The sequence below is a fragment of the Spermophilus citellus genome, assembly GCF_964194105.1.
Source record: "Spermophilus citellus genome assembly, chromosome: 19".
In the NCBI taxonomy this organism is placed as follows: Eukaryota; Metazoa; Chordata; class Mammalia; order Rodentia; family Sciuridae; genus Spermophilus; species Spermophilus citellus.
Window position 1 is genome coordinate 2,282,316 of NC_138201.1, and position 26,135 is coordinate 2,308,450.

General features: G+C 44.7%; 1 protein-coding gene across 2 annotated transcripts; it reads left to right on the top strand.

Annotated features, from left to right (window-relative positions):
* The first annotated feature begins 1,579 nt into the window (after positions 1 to 1,579).
* TMF1 (TATA element modulatory factor 1) lies at positions 1,580 to 26,135 on the top strand. Of its 2 annotated transcripts, XM_081275897.1 has the most exons (18): positions 1,580 to 1,960; positions 5,420 to 6,618; positions 8,668 to 8,771; positions 9,646 to 9,772; positions 11,103 to 11,208; positions 13,718 to 13,860; positions 14,106 to 14,272; positions 14,529 to 14,685; positions 16,844 to 16,936; positions 17,725 to 17,881; positions 18,918 to 19,110; positions 20,219 to 20,288; positions 20,467 to 20,559; positions 21,312 to 21,413; positions 21,663 to 21,815; positions 22,860 to 22,985; positions 23,652 to 23,827; positions 24,975 to 26,135. In XM_081275897.1, exons 1-17 carry the CDS (start codon positions 1,822 to 1,824, stop codon positions 23,793 to 23,795), a joined length of 3,273 nt encoding a protein of 1,090 aa, XP_081132023.1. In that variant the 5' UTR covers positions 1,580 to 1,821; the 3' UTR covers positions 23,796 to 23,827; positions 24,975 to 26,135. The 2 variants fall into 2 exon arrangements, with proteins under 2 accessions (XP_081132023.1, XP_081132022.1); XM_081275896.1 differs by having other exon boundaries at positions 23,652 to 26,135.

The following is a 26,135-nucleotide window of genomic DNA, read 5'->3' on the forward strand; positions in this document are numbered from 1 at the left end:
TAAGTGAGGCCAAACAAAACAGCTGCTGACTGGAGTAGGAACTAGGCTATCAACTTAAGATTTCTTCCCAAGGCCAATCTTTGAAGATAGTGCTTACAAGAAAGTTATATGTACATATAGCACAACTGAGACTAAACTTTTAGCCTTTCATCCTTAACAAGTTCTTAATATGCTTATAATACAAATGTATTATTAACTTTCAAAATATATTCATATATTACATAGTAACTTTCATTTTTTATTATGAACTTACACAATGAGAAAATCCTAGTAAAAATAGGATAGGTTCAAAATACAGTAAACAGTGAGATGCAGGTAAGAGAAGAAACATCTAAAGCCACTAACACCAGCTAGTTAAGAGTAGAAAGATGGATATACCTGCACGTTTTATCACTAGGAAATGCTAATAAAAGATATACTAGGAAAGATATTAGAAAAATGCTAATAAAAGAACACTATACAGCAATGTTAATATCTTTATGAAACGGAAATCAAGGTGAACAGGGGCAAGGCTGGTTTCTAACGTTCCATCCAGGAACACCCTTAGGTTTGTTTCTAATTCTCGTCTATTTCTGTTTTTCTATTTTTTTTTTATGTTGATGAACCTTTATTTTATTCACTTATAGGCGGTGCTGAGAACCTAGTGCCTCTTGCATGCTGGGCAAGTGCGCTACCCTGAGCCCAGCCCTCCTATTCCATCCACCTCATTGCCCAAATGCCTTTGCACTCTATATGTCGTCCTTAAATTACTGCAGAGAGTGAATCCGTCTTTGTTGTCTACTTTTCCCTCCTGTCCCTCCTCCTCTGGCTTTTCTCAGACTGGTTTTCTTTGAGGTTTGGTTCAGTCTTATTTTCTGGTTTGCCTTTTTTGTTTTGTTTTGTTTTTTTGGTAGTTTTCATCTTGTGCCTCTTTTCCTTCCTTCCTGCGGATTCTCTGGATGCAACTGCCGGTACAATAGAAGAGAGGGTCATTCTCTTCTATTTTTCTGGATTTGGGCGGTCTCCGTAGTGGTCCCGCAGGGCCGAGCGCTGTCCCCGACGGGAATGCGGGGCGGACGCGTAGTTGCATGCAGGCGGCCACCTCGCTAAGGCCCCGTGCATGCGACGGGCGACAGTCTCGGCGTTCCCCAGGTGCCTCGGTCCTTTTGGGGTGGTCCGAGCTTCATCCCCGTCCCGCCCTCCTGCACTTTCACGCGGACACAGTGCAGCTTGGCCGAGGCTGGCCTGGCACTTGGGCGCCTTCCGCCCCGGCCTCCCAAGGACAGTGCTTCTGAGCTCGCCACCGCCCATCAACGGGGCGGTTCACACACAACCTCGACGGGCCCCGGCCCCGCCTACTCGCGAGGGCCTGGCGTCTGGCGCCGACGGCCGCCCACGCTTCTTGCGCGGTATACAGGCCAAGGCTCGCCCTGGGGTCCGGGTGACAGGCGCACAGGCGCCGCCGGAGGCGCGAGGCGTTACCTGGGGTTCCTCACTAGCGGACCGATTTCCGGGAGGAGCAGTCCCGGCCGGATGTGTCGGAGAGGCGCCTCCGGCGCGGCTGGTTACCCGGCCGCGCGGTCCCGGACGTGACGTCACGCCGGGCTGCCCTAACGCACAGGAGAACCCGGACCCGGCGCTGTGGACGTGGAGGGGGCCGGCGCATGCGCACGGGCCGCGTCTCGGCCGGCGGGAGGGAGGGTCGTGTCCCGGCGGGGCCGCTGGGCCATGGCCGCCCACTGACCAATCCCCAGCGCAGAGGGCGAGGCTGCCCACTCGACCTGGCGGCCTGAGGCGGCCTCCGCCCCGCTCCGCACCAACGCCCCGCCGGCCAGAGGGGCGATGAGCTGGTTCAACGCCGCGCAGCTGTCCAGCTTCGCCAAGCAGGCCCTGTCCCAGGCCCAGAAGTCCATCGACAGGGTGCTGGACATCCAGGAGGAGCCGCACGCCTGGGCCGAGGCGGCGCCCTACGGAGAGCCGGGTAGGCTGCGCGCCGGTGGTGTGGACGGAGCGGTTGCTGCCGGCGGTGTGGACGGAGAGACTCCTGCCTTTGGTGTGGACAGGGTCCTCCAGAATGTGCCTTTCCCTCTGCGTGGTCTCCCTGTTCCTACCCTCTCTCTCTCCCCTCTGGCCCAGGTCCTGAGCACTCTCTTGACCAGGACTGTGCTGTCTGCTGTCCCCATGCCACGTCCTGCAGGGCCTGGTTCAGGCCGTTTGCGTATCAGATCTGGGGTGTGTGAATGGACTGGCGCTGGCATCCTGGCCCCTCCGTGTCCCTGTAGGTGCACTGCTGACTTCTGTGGTTGGGTGCCCCAGTAGGTCACAGGCTCGAGCAGGGCACCACTCTTGGCTCTGAGTGCTTCCTGTCCAGCACTTGGGCTTTTTAATGGGCTTGTCATCTTCACAACTGCCCAGGATCTGTCAGGGTTGGAGCAATGAGGACAGGGCCCTCTTCCGACGTCCTCTTTTCTGAATCCACCACCCCAAGGCCACTGGCCCGGAGTCATACCGTGGGAGGTCTGAGAACAAAGGAGTGTGTAGTTTATGTACACAAAACAGCAGTTTGCTGTGCTTGGCTCAGACATCCCGGGGCAGAAGACAGGGATTATGACCAGTGGAACCTGGCCCAAGGATTTGGGTTGTATCAATTTTATAACTGCAGTGCCAAATCTGTCAGATTCTATTTCCCCTGGAACTGTCATTTTTCATTTTTCTTTAAAATTTTAAATTGTTCTTTAGATATACATGACAGTAAAATGTATTTTACCACCACAAGAATGGGAATATAACTTCCCATTCTTGTGGTGGTAAAGATGTGGTGTTACCCTGGCCATACATTCATATATGAACATAGGAAAGTGAAGTCCGATTCATTCTACTGTTTTTTAAGTCTGTCAGATTTGCTGAAATGAATCGCTCATCTTCAGCTGCTTTTGTGTTGTAAGTCTAAGAACAGGAAGGAGGTCAGCATTCTGATGTGTGGAGTAAAGACTGGCAGATTTGGGGAGTGTGAAGCAAAGAGCAAGTTTGGTGAAAGAGCAAGTTATTCTTGACTATGTTTGGTTTCTATTTTAATTTTACATTGTTGAAAAGTTCTGGCTGGGGGCTAGGGATGTGGCTCAGCCGTAGAGCACTCACCTAGCATGTGCAAGGCTCTGAGTTCAATCCTCAGCACCACATAAAAACAAATAAAGATATAGTGTCCAACTACAACTAAAAAATGTGTTATTAAAAAAAAAAAAAAAAAGAAAAGTTCTGGCTCTAATCATGAGGTGCTTCATTGTCATCTTACCACTTTTTAAGATGGTGTCTGACCTTCTTGGAGTAGCTCTACTTACTTTTTTCACATGGATCCCACCTTTTGAATCTCTGAACTTGAGATAGAATTTAAGAATATGTTTTTGAAATCTGGGGCATGAATCCTGCTATATAATTTATTTTAAAAAATAGCTTATTCAGAATATACTCAGGTTTTAGTAAATGTCATAAATGTTTGCTGATCACTTACCATGTTTTAGATAATCAAAAGGACCATTCATTATCTGAAGAACAGAGTAGTTTAAGTGGATGTCAGATAACTGATTATATAAAGCATTTTTCAAGAGACAAATTTTATTCCTGTCATTCATTGGGATGATGATAAACTAATCAGCTGACCTAATAATCTTGCTTGTTCATTTCCATCTTTAATTTTGGTTTTATGTTTTTCATCATTTTCATATATTAAAGGAATGAATTTAAAACTATGTCTCCAAACTAAAGTTTCTGGCATCTTTATCCCATCCAACTTTAAAGTCATAATAAAGGAGAAACTTTAGGGCTGGGGATGTGGCTCAAGCGGTAGCGCGCTCACCTGGCGTGCGTGCGGCCTGGGTTCGATCCTCAGCACCGCATACGAACAAAGATGTTGTGTCTGCTGAAAAAAACTTAAAAATAAATATTAAAAAAAATTTTCTCTCTCTCTCTCTCTTTAAAAAAAAAAAGGAGAAACTTTACTGTAGGGCTTGATGATTTTAGGAACTTTTAGTTATTTGTGCTCTCTCCATTAACTTCTAATTGTGCAGGATTTGTGATAACTCTCCTCAGTCACTTTTTAATTTAGAAAGAGAAAATATTTAAAAGACATGCTGGAAATAATTTAGCAAATATTTCATTTTAAAATTTATTATCAGGTTTTTAGAAGTTGCTGTTTCTTTGACTGATAATTACCCTTTTGCCCAGAATGTTCTTTTCTTTTTTAAAATTTTAAAAATTTTTTTAGGTGTAGATGGACACAATACAATGCCTTTATTTTTATGTGGTGCTGAGGATTGAACCCAGGTCCCGCCCGTGCTAGGCGAGCAGTCTACCGCTGAGCCACAATCCCAGCCCCAGAAATGTTGTTTTCTGTGGAGTATTTTTAAAAGTCCTAGGGTTAGCTGGCATAGTGGTGCATACCTGTATTCCCAGCAGCTCTGAAGGTAGAGGCAGGAGGATCACATGTTCAAAGCCAGCCTTGGCACTTTTAATGAGGCTGTAAGAGATTTAGCAAGACCCTATCCCCAAACAAAAAATAAAAAGGTCTGGGGATGTGGGTCAGTGGTTAAGCATGTCTGGATTTAATGCTTAGTACCAAGAAAAAAAAAAAAAAGGTCTCAAAATGTAGTAGTTCTAAAAATGGTACATTTCTTGAATTCATAATGACCTTACTAATTGATGTCATAATTTGGAACTTGGGAACACATTCTAAGAGAACAAAACTTTCTTTTAGAATGAGTTTGGAGAGTGGAACTTGGAGAACCGGCTTGTCATTAAGTGGATGAAAATGAATAATGTTTGTTTGAACTTCATGTTCTTATCAGTTTGGTTTGATCTTTGGAAAAGAACATTTGTCTCCAATGTTTTAGGTTCAGTTTTTGAATGTTGCCCTCTTTGTAGTTTATAACTGTGTTTTACTATTGCAATCACAAGGATAAAATGAATATGAAACTGATGGAATAGGTCATTTTGTTATGACTGAGCATGACCCATAAGTAAGGATTTTGTGAGATGAATCAGATGTATTTTGGACTCAACATGGGTTGTTGAACATAGCTTGGTGGCTGGGGTTAGAGCTCAGTGGCAGAGCACTTGCCTAGCATGCACAAGGCCCTGGGTTCCATCCCCAGCACCAATAAACCACCACCACAACAAACACATACCACTGCATTGTTAATTTGCTGTGGAGTGTGTAACATACCTGTCTCTGCTGATGCGGCCCAGGTGCAGTCTACCGGTGCTCCTGGTTCCTATGCAGCAGGCAGAGCTGGTTAATGATGCAGTGAACCAAGAGTTTAGCAGGTGCACATTACAGTCACATTCCATAGCTTCTCTCTTCTCTAGATTTTCATTTGTATTGGTTTACAATGATGATTGAAATATTAAAGTAATACGTATTTTTTATATTTGTATTTTATCAAAGGAATAAGTCCTGCTGTCAGTGGAGGATGGGATACTTCAACTTGGGGGTTGAAATCAAACACTGAACCTCAGAGTCCACCCACAGCCTCTCCTAAAGCAATCACAAAGCCAGTTCGCAGGACTGTTGTAGATGAATCAGAAAATTTCTTCAGTGCCTTTCTCTCTCCAACTGATGTGCAGGGCATTCAGAAGAGCCCAGTGGTATCGAAGCCCCCAGCTAAATCACAGCGGCCAGAGGAGGTGGAAAGCGGCCTGCATGAACCCTTGCGGGATGCACAGTCAAGACCTGAAACCAGTGACTCGCAAGTGAAGGACCCTCCTCTGTGTGTGTCAGGGGGAGCTCAGGCGGCAGGCACTCCGTCACCTCAAGCTGAGGGCAGGCTCGAGGAATCTGTTGGTGGAGAGTCTGACCTGAAGGCGCCAGCTGCAGGTGTGGAAGCATCAGAGAGTGCAATAACCGTGAAACCAGCTACAGAAAGTGTGCCCCATGGCTCTCCGAAGGCTCTCACCGCAGAAGAGAAGGGCGTGGCTCTGGAGCCCAAGGAGCCAAAGCAGGAAGATAGGCAGAGCAACACCCCCTCTCCTCCCATCAGCACCTTCTCCTCGGGCACATCCACCACCAGCGACATTGAGGTCTTAGACCACGAGAGCGTGATGAGCGAGAGCTCCGCGAGCTCCAGGCAGGAAGCCGCAGACCCCAGGTCTAGCCTTCCCCTGATGCAGACCTCGTTCCAGCTGCTCTCCACGTCCACTTGTCCTGAGTATGGACGCCTAGATGAGCTGCACAAGCTCAGTGAGAGCTGCTGCTCCTCCGATGCTTTTGAAAGAATAGACTCGTTCAGTGTGCAGTCGTTAGATAGCCGGAGTGTGAGCGAGATCAATTCAGACGACGAGTTGCCAGGCAAGGGGTACGCCTTAGGGCCGATTGTGGTTGGCTCAACTCTGAAGACAAAGACAGTGGAGTCTGTGGAAGGAAAAGCTGAAGGGGAGGCCGATGGAACACTGGTCGCACCTGCCGAAGAAGCAGAGATGGAAGAAAGTGGACGGAGCGCCACTCCCGTTAACTGTGAGCAGCCAGACATGGCGGTTTCTCCTGCGCCAGTGGGCGAAGGACACGCTGTCCTGCACAAGGTGGCCGGGCAGGGGGGAGCCGCAGAGGCACAGCCTGAGGCTCTTGCTGAGAAGGAAGATGTTTGCAAGGTACTGTAGAAAGTAGGAGAGGACTTTGGAATGTGCATTTCAGAGAGAAAATCATTTGTTTTAAAACGTTTTCATCTCAGCAGGCACTGTGGCACACACCTGTAATCCCAGTGATTTAGGAGCAGGAGGGTCACAAATAGAGGCCACTTGGGCAATTTAGCAAGACCCTATCTCAAAATAAAAAAAAGGACTGGGGGTGTAGGTGAGTGCTAGAGCACCCAAGTGTTCAATCCCCAAAAAAGTCTTCTTTGATACCAATGACTTGTGCTGATTTAAAAAGATAGATATTTTGCCATTTCAATGTAACATTAAGGACCTTAAAATTGAAAAATTACTGATAGATATTAAATTATTTGAAATTTCTCCATAACAACATGGTAGAATAAGTTGATATTTCAATATCACTAAACATAAGAATTTCCATCTTTTATCTTTGTCATTTAACCCTTGTGGCTTTAAAATTCCCTCGTATGCGATCCTCCTCAGTATGCCAGTTGGAAAGAGCTTCTCTTACGGCACATATCCTCAATGCCTTTGCACATAGACATGCTAAAATGAACCTGACTATATTGTTCTTAGAATGTTTTTTGCATGTTCACATTATTTGGAGCAAATTTTAAAATTAATCTTTATTATTTAGGTTTAGATGATTTTAATATTAATATTTTCATTGATGCATAGGAGTACAGTCCTTATAATGCCTTAATTTGCTTTCTCTTTATGTTATTGCTATATATTTATTTTTAATATTTATTTTTTAGTTATAGGTGGACACAATATCTTTTTATTTTATTTTTATGTGGTGCTGAGGATCGAACCCAGTGTCTCACGCATGCTAGGCAAGTGCTCTATCTCTGAGTCATATCCCTAGCCCCGTGTTTATTTATTTTATTTATTTAGTTTTATGATACTACCAGAACCCAGAGATTATGCACGCTAGGCAGCCACTCTACACCGAGCCACATTTCCAACCCCTCTTTATACTTATTTTTGATATCTCCAGTGGGTAGGTATCTTACATGAATGAGGAAATAATCTTGTTTTTCCTTATAATTTTTAGGTATAGAAATTCAGTTGGATCTGGAATCTTTAATAGACTCCTGAGATACAGGATGTCTTGAAATGTCTTGTAACTGCCATGTGTTGAGTTATTTAATAGTTTTAAAAGTGCCAAATGCTGTTACCAAGTTTAACATTATTCACAAATAGAATGCCACGGATATATTACTCAAATTAATAATAGCAGTACACTATAAAATTCATAACAGTACATTGAATTCCGCGAAAACAACACTCTCACTCTCAGGAAGATATTTTAGGGTATTTTCAGTGTACTTGAGAAGGAAAGTCACTCCGCAGTTGACACAGTCCTGATTCAGGTCAGACTACTGTTTGGTCCAGCAGGTCCTCTTTTTCCCTCAGGTACCTGTTCACCTGTGCTCCAGCACAACCTGAGGGGTGAGATGCCTCAGAACCACTTTTTTTTTGCTTTATCCTAGGAATTCTGGAAGCCTTAGAAGTACATGCCTATGGGCTTCCACAGTTACTTCTGTTTGTTAAGTGCAGTGTGTCATGCTAAAAACATCTACATTCGGATTATAGAGTAGTGAGGAAGGCAGAGGCTCCCTGATCTCTTCCAATGCATCTGTCTTCCTTCCTCTTTTGGTGGACCTACAGGCTGTTCCAACTTTTGCTGTTACAAACAGCCTGCTGTGAACATGATCACATGTCACCAGGAGTCTGCTCCTGTGAGGTGGACCTGCATGTGGCTGTGGACCTGCTTGAGGCCTTGGGCACACACAGCTGGTCTGCGGTTCTGCACCGCAGTGTCTGGCTCTGCGCTGGCGCCAACCTGGAGCTGTTCTGATGAGTACTCTCCTGCTAGCTGCACAAGTTCTTGTGCCCCTGCAGCTCTGAGTTCCCAGTGTTGTTTTGGTTGTTATGAGATAGCGTTGTCTTGTTTTTCACGCTGACTGAGTTCATTGCCTGCATATGTTCAGTGCGCTTTTAAAAATTCAGTGTTTTGACTTTTATGTATTCTCTTTTCAGACAGTTCAGTTTCTGAATGAAAAATTGGAAAAACGGGAGGCCCAGTTATTATCTCTTAGTAAAGAAAAAGCACTCCTAGAAGAAGCGTATGACAACCTGAAGGAGTAAGTACTCTGTGAACGTGAGTGGCTTGCATGTTCTGTGGAGCCCCGTGTGCATTGTGTGACTCAGGGATGGCTTTGAAATTAAAATGTCTTGTGATTTAACTTGTTTACAATTACTGAAAATTAAATAGTACTTCAGCCAAAACCTTACTCAAAGGTTTCAGATTTTCTTTACCATGTTCCCTTTAGCATAGAAGAGAGAGATTAAAAAAAAAAAAAAAACCCACCCAAAAATAAAATTCTTGCACTAGGGATGTAACTTGGTGGCTGAGCCCTTGAGCCGTTTTCCTGGCATCTGTGAGGCTCTGGGTTCAATTGCTGCACGTCAAAAACAAAGAAACAAACAACAAACAGAAAAACCCCATCTTACCTCTTTTCCCTTATAACCAGTCTTCTAGTAAAACATGTTTAAACAAAATTGTAATAACATAGTCAAAATAGTGAGTGTTGATTTGCTTTAAGGAGATTGGAGAAATGAGACAGAAGATTCATAATTGAGACTTTATATTTGAGCTGCTTTAAAATAAACTAAGCAAGTATTTTTTTTTCTAAAAGTTGAGTAACTTAAGCCAGGTGTGGTGGTGCACGCCTGTTATCCAGCAACACGGGAGGCTGAGGGAAGGGGGGCTCCAGCCTCAGCAACTTGGTGAGATCTGTCTCAAAAGAGAGAAAATAAAAAGGACTGGGGATTTAGCTCAGTGGTGAAGCACTCCTGGGCTCAAACCACAGTACTTCCCCCTCCCCAGAGTTATCTAAACCTGATCCATCTGAATAAGGTACATGCTAAAGAAATGTCTTCATTTTGAGAAGTAGGCTGATCTTGTCATCTCTGGGCTATGCAGACAGTGTCTTCATTCTTGTGTTTCAAATTCAGCGAGATGTTCAGGGTGAGGGAGGAGAGCAGCAGTGTGTCTTCCTTGAAGGGTGAGTTCACTCAGAGGATCGCAGAAGCCGAAAGGAAGGCTCAGCTGGCCTGTAAGGAGAGAGACGCTGCCAAGAAGGTAGGCAGACACACTTCGCACGCACCCGTTGTATGCTGGTGTTAGAAAAAAGAAGATTAAAGGATATGTCTAGTATATTAACAACTGGGTTGTAAGTTTTTATACATTTAAATTTATCGTTTTTAAATATAGTATAAGATGTAAAAAGATGTTGGTTTCTATAATTTTTATGTTAATATCTGCAAGGTATATAGCAAAGATGATCAGAATGATTTTTTGTGAATTATAATTCCATCAGAGTAAATTAACACTTAAATCTAAATGGTATTATTAATTTTAAAAAATTATCTTTACTCTCATTTATTATTTTCCAGCTACTTCAGACATACTATATATGTATGTGTGTGTATATATATATATACACATACACACACATATATATATATCAAAGTAATTTTAAGATATAACTTTCTACTAGTGATTCCTTTTTGGGGATGGTGTTGACATATTCTAATGCAGAGTCTCTCACCGTCCATGTTATTGATACTGCATGTTGTGGGATCTGTTCTGAGCACTGCAGGCTGTTTGGACAGCACCCCTGGCCAACCCATGACATTCCAGTGTGCTACCCTCTTCTTCCTCCCCGTCTCCCTGCCTGTTACTGTTAATGCCAGATGTCTTGTTGGGGGCAGTTACTCTGGTTGGGAACCAGGTTGTAATGCTTCTAATTTGGAAAGTTGCCTATTTCAGACATTGTTTACAACTGAGGTAGTAATTAGTGCTTGAGTCCAACTATTGCTCATAACATTGTCTCTGCACTTGGCCTTTCCCAATTAGGTTGCTTTCCCCCTCATTGACCAATGTTAGTATGAATTCACCATTTTCCTATATGTACTCCTCAGAAAGGAGAGACGTCATATCATGCCTTTGTGTACTTGGTTGCTTTGATTAGCTGGCTTGGTCCAGGTTCCGACGTCAGCTTGATACTACCTAACCAACCCTCCTGATTGTTGTTCTAAAGTGACGTTTACCCTGTAGAGTGGATGTCTATAGATAGTGAGGATACTGCACGTAAACTTAAAGCTGGGGTAGATCACTAATATGCATGGGGGCCTGGATTTGATCCACAACATTGCCCCCTAAAAAAGGTGGTTTACTTATTTGCATTTATATTTCTATATTAAAATCTACTTATATATCTGAATTTAGATTCTATATGGCATGTTCTAAGCTGTTTTATTAGTCTTAGTTAAATAGGTCAACTGAAGAAAACTCAGAAATTTATTATAGAACTGTGATTATGGATGGCTTCTTCGGGTATGGGGAAAATGGAAAAATATGCCTAAATAAAAGTAACTTTATAGTACTTACATATTTTTTTTTAAATCAGGAAGTCAAAAATATAAAAGAAGAACTTGCTACTAGACTGAATAGTAGTGAAACTGCAGACCTTTTGAAAGAGAAAGATGAGCAGATTCAAGGATTAATGGAAGAAGGTATGTAATCTTTTGATTATGAAAAATATTATAAGAACAAGGAAAATCCTTGTCATGTGACAGGCAGATGTTTTCGAATAAAAATTGCTGAGCTGGCCCAGCCACTTGGGAGGCTAAGGTGGGAGGCTTACTTGTGCCTAGGAGTTGGAGGCCAGCCTGGGCAACACAGTGAGACCCTGTCTCAAAACACAAAAGACAAAAAAAGTAAATAAGAGCAAGGAAGGTTTGGATGTCAGTGACAGGAAATGCCTTTTATGGAAGCAGGAGAGTAGGATGCATGGGGACAGATAAAGTATACATGTTTTTGTTTCTAGGGAGGTCAAAAAAAATTCAAAAATAGGCAAAACTCAGGTTGCCTTGTAAAAGCTGTGACAAGTTTGAGGGCCATTGTTGAAAGATGGCTGTTGCAAGAATAGGAAAAATACTGCCTCTGGCTGGGTACAGGGTGTTGGGGTTCACATTCAATAGTGATGATGATGTTCTCATTGTCATCATGTTTTAAATTTTAAATTATTACATTTGACCAGGTCATAGAAAGTAAAGGTCCATCATGAGATAGATCACTTCTAAGGGTCATTGATGGATTTCTTGTGCAGAGAGGAGGTTTTGGATGAAGTGGTTAAGTCAATTTGTGTTTTTCTTTATTAATTAAAGCTTTTCAAGAGGTAGGAAATAATATTTGCAGAAATGCTTGAAGTATAGGAAAGTGTATGAGAAAGAAACAAGAGGGGATAGAAGGAAGCCTGATTGCTTGTGGTCTTGTTAAGCGCAGTGCAGAGTTCAGATCGCATGGGCCTTCCCGGCTTCCTTCTGTCAGTTCCCGCCTTGCCGTTTGCCGTGAGTGGCTCTGATCGGCTCTGTTGCACGGTAGACCTAACTGGCTTCACTGTTGTCCTAATATTGGACATTTTATTTCTAAAACGTTGCTGTTCCATGTGTTGTAAGTTGGACATTTCTGGGCTAATGTTATTGAACCTAACTGCATTTCTAGAAAACAAAAACTTAGTTTGAGAACAGTTGGAAGCAGTCAGTTCATTTGAAACATGGAGCTTTACTCAAGTGTTTTTGTGTGTTGAGCTGACATTTGTCGAGCAGCTCGGCGTCAGGTTCTGGTGCAGCTCTGGTTCGGCCTGTCTTCCTGTCCTTCAGGAGCTTGCTGCAGTGGGAGGGAGGTGTCCCTGCAGATAGATGTGGGGCAGAACTCTAGGCCCTGAGGGAGGAGAGTCACAAGACCCACCAGCAGGACTTCCTCACGCTTGTGAAGAAGTCCTCCAGAGACTGCAGGGAAGGCTAAATGCATGTTTTATAACTTAAGGAAATTATTTAAACATTGTTAACAAATGCCTCAATTTGAAAATTTAGTAACTTAGTCTGGGGGTGGGCTGCACTGAGTGATCTCCCACAGGAGCACCCACAGTGCCCTGTCCCCCAGAAGTGCTTTTAAGACCCACACCTGAAAGCTCAAAGCCACAGGTAGACTACAGGGACCCCTTCATCACCTAAAGGAATCAGGTGGTACCGTCCTGCCCTGTCCTTCTGCACACCGGGCACTGCCCTTATCTAAGCCACTTGACAGCCATTGTAGATGGCTTACATTGTGGTTTTCAGTCTCCCAAGGACTCACCCATTTTCCTTCTCAAGTACCCTGTGCTGACCTTAAGCCTTGATTCTGAGGCGTGGTCCACTGGAGAGTCCGTGGTTTTTCATAGCTATCGTAGGCTCGCACTTGGGCACTGTCCTGCCCCAGGACCCAGGGGAGATTGCTGCATCTGGCTCTTAGGTCTCGGGCTTCAGAATAGGGGATTCTGCCCTTCTTTATGACCAGTTTAGAGTCCAGTTTTCCAATAGCAGGTCCATGTTCAGAATTTGCTACTTATTTTAAGAGAAGCTTCAGATGAGATTATCAGTGAGAAATGCTCTGGTCAGCTCTGCACCTCTCCCCCTCGAATCCCAGGCAGCATGTCAGGAGCTCCCACCTAGAGGGGTGAGTGTCCTGGTCAGCACTGCACCTCTCCCCCTCGCATCCCAGGCGGCCATGTCAGGAGCTCCCACCTAGAGGGGTGAGTGTCCTGGTCAGCTCTGCACCTCTCCCCCTCGCATCCCAGGCGGCCATGTCAGGAGCTCCCACCTAGAGGGGTGAGTGTCCTGGTCAGCACTCCACCTCCCTCTCCTTGCATCCCAGGCGGCCATGACAGGCACTGGCCTCCACAGGAGCTTCATACTCCGCTTGTTCTGGGGGTGATACCAAGGTTCTCATTGAAGAGCACATGTTTCTCTCTGAAATGCATAATATTTTGGAGGAGTTCTTTAAAACTGTCAGAGTCCTGTCCTGCAATTTTCACCTAATAAGTTTAGTCTTTGATTATTCCTGTCCAAATCAGTTTTAACACTTTGTTTTTAAAATTTTTATTTAAAAATTCCTATATTACATCACTAGTGAGATAAACAAGCTGTTTAGATTCTCAGAAAATCATCACCAGATTGATTTCTAATTTTTTACTGTTGCCAGGAGAAAAACTTTCAAAGCAGCAACTACATAATTCTAACATCATTAAGAAATTAAGATCTAAAGACAAAGACAATGAAAATACCATTGCAAAGCTGAACAAAAAAGTGAGAGATCTGGAAGAGGAGTTGCAGCATTTAAAGCAGGTGAATGACAGCCGTTCTCTACGTACCTGTTGTCACCACTTCTTGTAGGGACAGCTGGCCCTGGTTTTTGGAGTGTTGGGAGTGATTCGATCAGATGTGTCATGGGAGAAGAACTTTTCAAAGAATTTACTAGATGTATTGTTAAGAGTTTTCTCCATTATTTTAATTCCTGAGATTCATGGGATACAATTATTTACCAGGTTGTTGTTAACTAAAAAAGACTTCTGTGTGTTTTTATAACATAGGTCCTTGATGGCAAAGAAGAGGTTGAGAAACAACATAGAGAAAATATTAAAAAGCTAAACTCTGTGGTGGAACGCCAAGAGAAGGATCTTAGCCGACTTCAAATGGAATCGGGTGAACTTGAGGAGAAGAATCGAAGTATTCAGGCTGCTCTGGACAGTGCATACAAGTAAGGACCAAGCCCAGCGCAGCGGGTCGGGGGGATCTGAGGACAGGCCTTTCCTGCTGTCGGAGCCCCAGTAGCATTTTACGCCTGTGTGGGAGCTGTCACTGGTCAGCAGGCTGCAGAGCCCTCCCAGTAGCCGGGTTTGCTGTGGGGAGCTCTCCTTCATTCTGCAGATTGCTGCGCTAACAGAATCTCACCAGCAGGCTCCTAGTTAACTGCACATTATTTTAAATAAAAGTTGTCGATCTAATTTTTTAAGAGAACTTACTGATCTTCACAAAGCCAATGCTGCAAAGGAGAGTGCGGCCCAGGAAGCGGCTCTGAATCGTGACGTGAAAGCCAAGGAAGAGCTGTCTGCAGCACTCGAGAAGGCCCAGGAGGAAGCCCGCCAGCAGCAGGAAGCGCTGGCTATCCAGGTGAGCAGCGGGTGGTGGACGGACGGACATGGCCGTCTGTGCCTTTGTTGATACTTTGCAAGTCAAACAGCTCTTGCTGGCCTGAATCAGACCTTCTGTGGTGCTACGGGGATCTTGGTGGGCATCTTGAAGAGTGCTGCATTATGCAAAATGTGATTGTGTATTGTGTGTAACATTGCTATTAAAGAGAGATGTTCACATTGTGCATATTATTTAATTTTTTGTGAGCTTCAGACTTATTTAAGAATTTTATGGTGTTGGGGATGTAGCTCATTGGGAGAGCACTTTCTTACCGTGCATGAGGCCCTGGCTTCAAACCCCAGCTTTGCCAAAAAAAGAGTAAAGTATGATGGTAAGTGCCTTGTTTCCACAGAATGTATATATGCACATAATTGTTATATACAATTTCAAGAGCATTTATGTCACTCTTTAGCTCATTCATGATAGCTTTGGCAATCCAGGGCCTTAGATGAAGGAGGGAAAACCAAGTTTGGGAGGCTTTGTCTTCGGAGCTCATCAGTTGGTGGACATTTTGAGTTATGTGTGCATTTTAGCTACTATGAATGTTGCTATAAATATCCATATACAAGTTTTTGTATGAATGTGTTTTCTTTTTTATTATTTGTTCTAATTAGTTACACATGACAGTAGAATGCATTTTGATACATCAAACATAAATGTAGTCCAATTTCTAATTCTTGTGGTTGTACATGATGTAGGATCACATGGGTCATGTAGTCATATATGCCCATAGTGTGATATTGTCCAGTTCATTCTACTATCCTTCTTACCCTTATGCCCCCCCCCACTCCCCTCTGTCCAGTCCAAAGTACCTCTGTTCTTCTCTAGCCGCCCCCCGCCCCTATTGTGAATTAGCATCCACATATCAGAGGAAACATCCAGCCTTTGGTTCTTTGGGACTGGCTTATTTTGCTGAGTGTACTATTCTCCAGCTCCATCCACTTACCAGCCAATGCCATAATTTCATCTTCTTTAGGCTGAGTGATATGTTGTTGAGTGTATGAACCACATTTTCCTTATCCACTGTATGCCTATGTTTTAAATTCTCCAGGATGCATACCTCAGGTCCTATGGTAAGACCACAGTTAACTTTTCCCCAGTTTCCTCCAGCAGTAGATCAGAGCTTCGTGCCCTCTACTCTCTGGCCCACATTCGCTACTGTCTCTCTGTTTTATTCCTGTGACCCTCATAGTGGGCGTGGAATTGGCATCTCAGTGTGCTGGGTGATGTGGAGCTGCTTCTCCTGTGCTGATTGGCCACTTCTGGGTCTTCTTTGGAGAAGTGTATTGGCATATTCTAATCCTTTGTCCCTTTTCCTTTCTTTTACTTATTTGTTTTTGTGGTGCCGGGGATGGTGCCCTTCTCTTAAATTGGACTGTATTCTCTTTATTGTTGAGTTACTAGAGTACTTTGCATATTCTGCAAACTATCCCTTGATACATACAGGGTTTGTGAATGTTTTCTCGATTTTCACGATCACCTCCTTTGATACACAAGGTTGTGATTTGACGGAGTCCAGCTTGTGTGTCCTCTGCTGTTCCGCGTGTTTTGGTGTCGTGTTTAAGAAGCAGTCCTTGCCCCAGCTCCTGCAGGCTTCCAGCAGGCTGCCGAGGAGTTCCCCCGATGGCTCTCCAGTACGTCTTCCGCTACGATGTCAGTTTTCCCCATTGATTGAAAAAGCTAATCTCTCCTCATTGACCCCAGACGCTTTTGGTTCAATTTTACATTTTGGATACATAAAACATTTACAAAGTGAGAACTATATAACAAAATATATTCTGGCAGCACCTGCTTCCAACTCACCTGTCGCCCTTTCGCTCCACTGAGCGCCTGCTTTTGTAGCGTGTCCACTCCTGTGGCATTCGGCCTGTGTGGCGGATTCAGCAGATGTGGCGTCTGTCCTCCGTGCTGTGGAGGGCTGAGCCTGGCCCCCTCGCTTTCCTCATATTTGCTGGATGTCTGTCATTTTGGGACTGCTTGGTAAGGGGTGTGTGGCAGTTGTGGGTGAAAGCTCTTCAGACACTCTGAAGTACATAGCAATGTGCGTGAGCAGCCAGTCACCGCGGCGTGACTTGCATAGTTATCAGGACGTTGTAGATGACGCATGGGCAGGGAGATGACTTGCTTTCTTCTCCAGGTGGGGGACCTCCGGCTGGCGCTGCAGCGGGCAGAGCAGGCCGCTGCCAGGAAGGAGGACTGTTTACGCCACGAGATCAGTGAACTTCAGCAGGTACTGTCGCAGCTTTCCCCGACAGTCAGAAAGGGTGGTTCCTGGAAATACATATGGACTCCCTGGTGTCGTGTGGAGCTGAACACATACTGTCCTCGTCAGCTGCTGCGTGGCTGTGGCTCAGGTGAACAGAGTGGGCACCTGAAAAACAGATCCAGGAGAACATCCAACTTTGTTTTGAAGGAAATAAATTTATCATGATAGATCTGTTAATATTCAGTATTTTTGATTTTATTTTGTCTTTGTTTTTATGTTTTTGCAGTGCTGAGGATTGACCCCAGGTCTTGCCTGTGGCAGGCACTGGTCTCACTCTGAGCTACGTGCCCAGTCCGTCATATTGCCCTTTGAACCGTAATGGCTGTCCTCCTCACGGGGATCAGTCTTCCGTGACTGGGCAGATAGCCATTGCCTGGCTTCTGTTGCTCTTCCTTTTCATCAGTGAACGTACCTAGGAAAAGGGAGAGGAAGTAAAGTTCCCACCAGTGCTCTGTTTTCTTAAACACTTAGACGTACCTGAGCCAAGAGGCAGCTCCGAGGAGTCTGGGGGCCCTTCACCTTTAGACTCACCACGGCTGTCTTTGCAGTGCTTTGCTACGAAGCACCCACTTGGATTCTCTGTGCAGCTTTTTCCAACTGAAGGATTGAGTAGAAAAAATTGGTTCATAAAACAAATAGTTTTCTTTTGGAAAAACAGTTTTTTCCCAGACATCTCTGATGAAGTTCGGGTTTTCTAGTGTTTTGGGTATTTTTATTGTTGCTAGTCGTGACGACTTGTTCTCTTAATTCAGAGGCTCCAGGAAGCAGAGAATCGGAACCAGGAGCTGAGTCAGAGTGTTTCGTCGACAACGAGGCCATTGCTTCGACAAATAGAGAATTTGCAGGCCACCTTAGGGTCCCAGACGTCGTCGTGGGAGAAGCTGGAGAAGAGCCTTTCTGAGCGGCTTGGTAACTGCCTTGGTCTTGTCTGTGCAGTGGCCCTGCCTCCTGTCAGGAGCGGGGCGGGCTGGGGAATCTCGGTGGCTGGCAGTCCCGTGGTAGCTGGGCAGCGGGTTCTGAAGGAAATGCCGACAGCTTCCGTCTGCAAGCCCTCCCCACTGCCTGCCTGCCTGCCCTGGCTGGCCTTTGCTCCTGGGCCTTGTCCTGTCCCTCTTTGGGAAGGCAGGTGGCCCCATCTCAGTAGGCTCTCTGTGTTCCCCTGCACGCCTGTTGGGCGCTCTTCCACTCACGTGTCCTTCACATGTCCTTTACGCTCACGCGTCTCTCACGTCTCTGTCCCTGCTCTAGCTGGCTTGTTGGTGTGTCCCGTTTTGCGTTGTGAGTCTCCCACCCTGTGGACCTGGCCTGTGTGAGTGTCTGGCAGTCCTTCCTCCTGGTCTGCAGTGTCTCTCCCTTCTCCACAAGAAGCCAAGTGTGACGCAGTGGAGGAGTCTGTTTCCCTGAGTTTTCAATCTGTGACTTGCTTCTGCTGTCCGTGTCATACTCTCTGCTTGGCCTAGAGCCTCAAGATCTTCAGTGCTCTCCTGAGCTTCATGGTTCTGTGTCGTACATTGACATTTGTGATGCATTTTGAGTTAACTTCCATATGTGATGTTTTGATAGAGACCTTTTTGTTAAAACCCTGCCTATGGACGTCCAGTTGCTGAAGGACCATTTGTTATTGCTTCTCTTGGTTGCTGTTGCAGCTCTGGGAGGGAAGCCAGGGCTTTGCACTGCTGGTCAAGTGCTCTCCCATCAAGCTGTATCCCCAGCCCCAGTCTACTGCTCTCTGAATGCAAAGGTTCATTTTCAAAGCATTTTACTTTGGGAAATGAGTGATAGAGCAGCTTTCAGTTCAGATTGCTCATTTGTGTCAGCGGGCAGTGCTGGCTTAGGCAGGAGATAACTGTCGGTTGAACTGGCCACAGGCCTCGCTAGCTCCAATTTGGGTCAGCTTGGTGCGTTGGTCGCGGGTACATGGTCCTTCTTCCTCTCCTACAATCAGCTGAGTCGCAGACCTTGTTGGCAGCAGCAGTGGAAAGAGAGCGGGCAGCCACTGAGGAGCTCCTGGCCATCAAGACCCAGATGTCTTCCGTGGATTCACAGAATTCTCTCCTGAGGCAGGAGAACAGTCGATTCCAGGCCCAGCTGGAATCGGAGAGGAGCAAGCTACGAAAACTGGAGGATGAAAGTAATCGGTGAGCATGTTTGGTGGTGTAACCGTGGTGTTGTTGGTAGTTTCCTGATATTTTGAAGCCATAGTTAAAAGCGTCAAAAGCATCATAACACTCAGAACTGAGAGCAGGATTCTCAGCATTTGAAGTTGGGATAACTGGTAAAAACATGTCAAGATGGTGCTGGGACTCTTGGACCACATCAGGCTTTTTAAATTAGGTGATATGGGTTGTTTGTATTTACATTTTTCCAGGGAAAGCATTCATACAGTTGAATCAGTTTGTTTGTTTGTTTTTTTAAGTCATTAGTAAAAACAGACTAGTGTGTGTGGAGACCACTTTGCTGGAGTCATTTTGACATTGCAAGGTCTCAGCAGCACTGCAGGCTTCCTGTGCACTGGAAGCCACCGCTGTGAGGTCACCTGAAGTTGTGATTAGTGTGTTTTCCCCACTGAGCTCTTCTCGGAAATCCTGCCTTTAAAAATATAGTTAAGTAAAAATGATTTACAAAGAAAACATCTGAGCTTTCATAAATATATTTTCTTTCATTCAGTACTGGGGATTGAGCCCAGAGTCACTTTACTACCAAGCTAGGTCCCCAGTTCTGTTTTCTTATTCATTCATTCATTGTACTGGGGCTTCAGCCCAGGGGCTCTTTGTCGGTGAGCCACATCTCCAGCCCTTTGTATTTTTACTTTGAGATAGGGTCTTGCTAGGTCACACAGGCTGGCCTTGAACTTCCCATCCTCCTTTCTTAGCCTCCTGAGTTGGAGTGATTACAGCTGTGCACCTTGGTGCCTGGCTTCCTTCTCAGTTTTTTTGAGACAAGGTCTCACTGAGCTGCCCAGGCTGGCCTCAAACACGGGAGACTCCTGCCTCAGTCTCCCAAGTGGTTGGGATGGCAGGCGGGACCAGCATTTTCATAGAAGCCCTGCTCTTAGAGGTTTGAGTGCACTCTAGAACAGGGTGCTCAGCCTCCCTCTAAAGGAAATCCTCACAAGCAGGGAATAAAAGAATAAAAGGCACAGGGCCTCTTCCCACCAGCACCACCTACCCTAGCGTGCCCCTGAGTAGGAGTTCTGTGGTCAGTCCCTTGCCTTTGAGTCTTGCTTAATTCTCTCTGCTTTACCAGGTACCAGGTGGAACTGGAAAATCTGAAGGAGGAATATGCAAGAATGCTGGAAGAGACCAGGAGAGAAAAGGTGCTACTCTGGGTGTCCCCAGGGCACGTGGTTCTGGGCAGAGGGCGGGGCTGCGGGCTTCCCTGCCCTGCAGCAGCTGGGCGAGCAGGAGTTTCTGCTGGGCCCTAGTCTGCCGTGGATGTCTTAGGGGGCCAGCAGGGAGAATCACAGAGAGTGTCTGACCGTCTCTCTCCTCTAGACGCTGTTGAACAGTCAGCTAGAAATGGAAAAAATGAGAGTTGAACAAGAAAGGAAGAAAGCCATTTTCACTCCAGAAGCAGTGAGAGAGAAGGTATTGGATTATGTTGACTTTTGTGTTTTGTTTTGATATCACCATTTAGGAGCTGTTGTAATGAGTATTGTTTTGTAATTCGGCTTATCTGTAGTGCCTTTTTTAATGTGTAAAACCAATGTAGTAATGAATTTTAGTAGTATTACCAGTGTCCTAGCAGAGTGGATCAAAACTAGTTTGAGTATATCCAAAGACATTTGAATTTCTAGGCCTTGAATTACAGAATCTCTTCCTCTTTTTAGAATGAGTTTTGTAGTGTCTCACTGAAACTAATGTACCTAATTGACCCACAGGCAGCTTAGCAGTAGAAGTGAGGTCATTTCCGTAAAGTGAGTCTCCTATGTTTGAAGGGTTATGGTGCACTTGAAGTTCGCATAATATATTAGGAATAGTATATGTTAGTGGAGATCACCTTTTGAATGTATTTGGAATTTTTAAAGAGATACGGTAAAAAATAAAATATATAACTCAGAGTCTTCCTGGTTTGTAAGACCCAGTGGTAATTTTATTTTAAATAAGTAGGTTTAATTGGTGGTATGTTACTTAACCTGAATCAGTTCTTCCAGTTGTTTCAACAAAAAAACATCCTCATTCCATTTAAGAAACAGCAGTGGGTCCCGTGGTGACTCGACCAGGTCTGTCTGTCTGGTCTGAGATCATCCTGAACACTGGGGAGGGGCAGGGTCTGCCTGGGCCGCTCTTGTCAGGTAACAGAGAAGTGCTCCCCCTGATGCGTGTCCTTCCTCCCCTAGGAGCGAAAGCCCCTTTCCGTTTCTAGCACTCCCACCCTGTCGCGCTCCAGCTCCATCAGTGGCATGGATATGGCGGGGCTGCAGACCTCTTTCCTGTCCCAGGTAACGTGTGCTTCCTATGCACGCCTCTCTCCGACACGCAGCGGCAGTGTGCTGTGTCCGTGGCCTCGTGCTCCGTGGCCTCTCATATGCGTGTGGAAGGGTGGGTGATGAGTCCTGCCTTTGTGAAAGTCCTAGCCTTCTTTTTCTAATGTGGATAATCTGAGTGTTCCTCCTTGAAGTCCTAGACCTTCTAAAGCAGTAATCGACAGAATCTCTCTGTTTGACATGTGCTTTCCTTACTTAAAACAGGATGAGGCTCCCGACCACCCATTTGGACCAATGTCGGCCTCGGCAAGTGGAGGCACACTGTACGATGCCGTGAGGCTGGGGGCAGGCTCCAGCGTCGTGGAGAGCCTGCAGTCTCAGCTGAAGTTGCGGGAAGGGGAGATCGCTCACTTGCAGGTGTGGAGAAATGAGTGTGCTGTCCCAGGGAGGGAAACGGGGGCCCAACAAATGGCACCTGAATTCAAGTAAATTGACAGGCAAAATGAAAGGGTTCCACACGAAGCAGACAGGGGATGTCACATACCTTAATGATGACAGTTAGGGACAGATGAGCTGGCCACCTGGCTGCCGGCACCAGGCCGACTTGTGTCCTGCCACAGGACAAGCTGGCTGCAGCAGGCCTCCTCATGGGCTGTGGCCTGCCCAGGGGACCCTGAGGAGCCCAGGGGTCTGCTCCTTGGCATAGCCCTTTCCATGCAAAAGGGGAGGCGCTGAGCTGAGCCCAGTCACTCCTCCCAGACTTTCCACCCATGTCCCCAACACCCCTGGGGGAATGCGGAGCGAGATCCTGTGGGCAAGGGGAAGGAGGCAGCATATGTGGACAGCAAGCAGCTTTCCATTGCCCTTCTTGCTTTCTAAAAATTCCGCGCACTAGGAAATGTGGGCCATTTTACGTGCTTTCAGTGTGGACCTGACATACACAGAGTGTGGAGGACTTCTACTTCCATCATATGCTTACAGTTCCAGGGTAATGGGACTCCATTAGGAGAACCGGAACTGGCAAGCAGTGAATCAGAACAGTCTTCTACTCGGTGCTGGTGTAGCCAGGATGGGTGCCAGGAACCCTGGCTAATCTATCTGGCAGTGACCACAGCCTCCCTCCCTGTGCAGTTTGGAGGGAGTCCCTGCAGTGTTTCCATTCCTGTTGTTCTTGCAGTAACTAGAATAATGAAGGGTGTGTCGCCTCTGAGATTAGAAAGACATACGTTTTTCAAACAAGTGTTTGGATTTTCTTTAGCTCTTCACGTCTCTCTCGCTCACAGTCATTCCTAAATCCGACCCTCGGGGAGGTGGTATTCTTTCTCTGCTGCTGTTGGTTTTACTGAAGGGGTAGCGCAGGGTTGTAACAGCGACACCTCTAGTTCATTGAGTGTTTCTTCATTAGTAAGCGTATTAAACAAGGTAAGATGGATTGGAACTTTTTCTGGTGATATTCCTCAGCTAGAAATCGGCAGTCTAGAAAAGACCCGATCGGTAATGGCTGAAGAGCTTGTTAAACTGACGAGTCAGAACGACGAACTAGAAGAGAAAGTGAAGGAGATTCCCAGGCTTCGGGCTCAGCTCAGGGTAAGTGTCCTCACTCCCGGGGTGGGGTTGAGCCCTCGGGTGTCACTTTATGTAAAATGGGTGTATGAGTTGGGCCATGTCTTTGAAAATCAAAGGGTTTTAGTATTTGAGTAAAGAGCTTTACAGAGGACTCTGTCCTGCTCGCATCCTTATCCACAGTGGCTTTCACTTGTGCCAGTTCCCGTGCAGGACGGACGGGGTGGCCTGGCCAGGACTCACTTGCAGTAGCCGTGTTCTGGGGGCGTCTGCTCCTCCACGGTGGGCACTTCCTCATGCTGTGGTCACTGCTGCGCCATGGTGAGAGCGGGTGTTCTCTGGGTCTGTCCTGTGGGCCAGTGCTCACCCCTCAGTGCATCACAGGCTGGAGTGGCATCAGGCGTGCCGAAATTAATGGGAAAGCGACTTAGTCACGGATGGGGAGAATTCCAGATTTGGCCGAGAGAGAGAGTCAAGATTCACATTCAACTAGGTTTTTGGTTTTTTTTTTTTTTTTGATCTTTTTTTTGCTATTTATTCCAACCTACATAGATTGTGGTGCGTGTTTTGTTTTTATAAGAGGTATTATATACTTTTATTAAATCCATCATATGTTTAGCTGTTGATTTATTTGTGATAACTGAAGATGTTCTGTATAGTTATTTTAAAAATTACAAACATATTTTTCAGGATTTGGATCAAAGGTACAACACTATTCTGCAGATGTATGGAGAAAAAGCAGAAGAAGCAGAAGAACTTCGATTAGATCTTGAAGATGTGAAAAATATGTATAAAACTCAAATAGACGAACTTTTGAGACAAAGGCTCAGTTAACTTCTGAAAATTGAATTCCCATCAAATTGAATGTAAATGTTTACTATCTAAATGTAGACTTTCAATAAATTCTTTTATAGAATTAGGAAATGGAACTCCTGTAGAGTGCAAAAATTTTTTTAAAAACTGTTTTACAGTATGTAGTAATATTTGCAGTTAAATTATTTTATGCAATATTTGAACTTTATTTTTGAAACTATTCTTTAAAGATTTTATTTTTAAAGGCATTTGACTTTTTTTCCCCTTTTTCCTTTTTCTTTGTTTGCCTGGAATAGCACAGAGATTTAGTACTTTATGTATTGCAGTATGGCCAGGGAAGGAGAATGGTGTTCATATATTATTGTAGATATATAACTAATTGTATCTATGATTTTTATGTTTGTATATATTGAGAACATTTAAAAAGTAATATTAACAAACCAAAACTTTGAAATCTTTCACACTTAAATATTCCACATCTGATTATTACTTGTAAAAATGTTTTAATTAAGTGTTCAAGGAAAAAAGTTATTAAACCTGTGGTTATTAAATTTTAAACTAATTTTTTTCTTTAAAAGTCACATTGACACTGCCTGAAATTTAAAGTGAATGATTTAAACTTTCAAACTTTTTTTTGTGGTACTGGAGATTGAACCTAGGAACACTGAGCCATATCCCAAGCCCCTTTTATATTTTCTTTTGAGACAGGGTCTTGCTAGGTTGCCCCAGCTGGCCTCTAATTGCGGTCTTTCTGCCCCAGCCTCCCCAGTAGCTTCGATTATAGGTGTGCACCACCCCACCCAGCTTGATTTTTTTTTTTTTTAATTGAAAACTTACTTCACCCAGCTTCTACACAATTAAGTGTGAACAAGTTTTGGCACCTCTTGGTACCTATCCATAGAAAATTGTATATATTTAATTTATCTAGGCGTAATCTGATAGTGGAAAATTTTACTCACAACCGTCTGGTGGCATCAGTTAAGACTTAAGTGATTTTGGAGAGGTGTTACTTTACTACCCTTTGAAAACCAAAAGTAATAAAATTATTAACATAATTTACTCTCTAAAAATTGCTGGTTTACGTTTTGTAAAGCCATATTTTTGGCACATTGAAAATGAATGATATTATAATGAAATAGAATAATTACAGGACTTGAATAAGGCATTTATGAGTTTGTGTAATTTGTTTTTTTCTTCAAGCTTTAAACAAACAAAAGTGGCGTGGATTTGCTTTAGAGACTTGCTGTGCCCTCTTCAGATGTTGTTTTGTTCTGAAGCTCACTAGGTCGTGTTCTAGACCTTTGGAAGACTTTGATCCCTTCTATCGCAGGAAGTGACGGAGCTCCTCCACAGCTTCCCTCCTCAGCTGGGGTTGCTCTCTGAGGCTTCAGTTGCCCACGGTGAACCACAATCCAAAAACACAGATGGAAAAGTGAGAGAGAAGCAGCTTGTTGTTTTAAATGATGTCTTTTGTGAGTGGCATGATGAAACCTGCTGCTTGTCGTCCTCCTGCCAGGACTTGACTCATCCCTTTGGGCAGTATGTTCAGTCTGGTGGGTGGTCACTTAGTGGCACTTTGTGGCCGTCACCCTTATCAGGTTGGCTCTTACGGTGCCGAAGTGCCTGTGTTCAGGTGACGCTTGCTTTACTTAATGGCCCCAAGGCCCTGGAGTAGTGGTGCTGACAGTTGGGTGTGTCCAGGAGTAGCTGGGAGTGCTTCCCGTGAACGGGAGGTGCAGACTGGTAACTGTCTGTGGTGTTAGGCTTCCACCCAGGGTCTCAACATTCCCGTGGATAAAGTGGGATTACTGTCCTTGCCAGCGAACACTGATCTTCAGCTGCATTTTAAACATTCGCACTTGAGAATACAGCCCCAGGTGAGCCACGCTGAAGGACTTGGAGAGCTTTTCAGGGCAATGCAGGTGACCTCGTTTTTGTTCTTTTTGTATTCAAACTATTTCTGTCACTGGATCTGTGATTTATAGCATTAATAAATATCCTTTCATGCAAGTTATATTCATAAGGCTAATTTTCTGTATTTTGGTGGTAAAAAGCAGTCTAATAGCTTTTTGTGAGCTTTTTTTTAATAGTCTGGGGTCTGATGACATGATTGCTAGCAAGAAGTAGAGTGCAGAATTAGAAGATACAGGAAACATAATTTGTAAAATTCTTGTGGAGTGTTTGAAACCAAGAGTTTAGGAATTATCAAGTAGGGCTTTAATATATACAATATAAGAATATTCATTAGTTAAAAAATAAACCATTGCAGAGAAAGGATTAAAATAAAACTCCTATGCTTTTCAACTTAATAGTATCAACATTTTTTAATCCTTATTAATAAAATCAGGTCATTTAAAATTT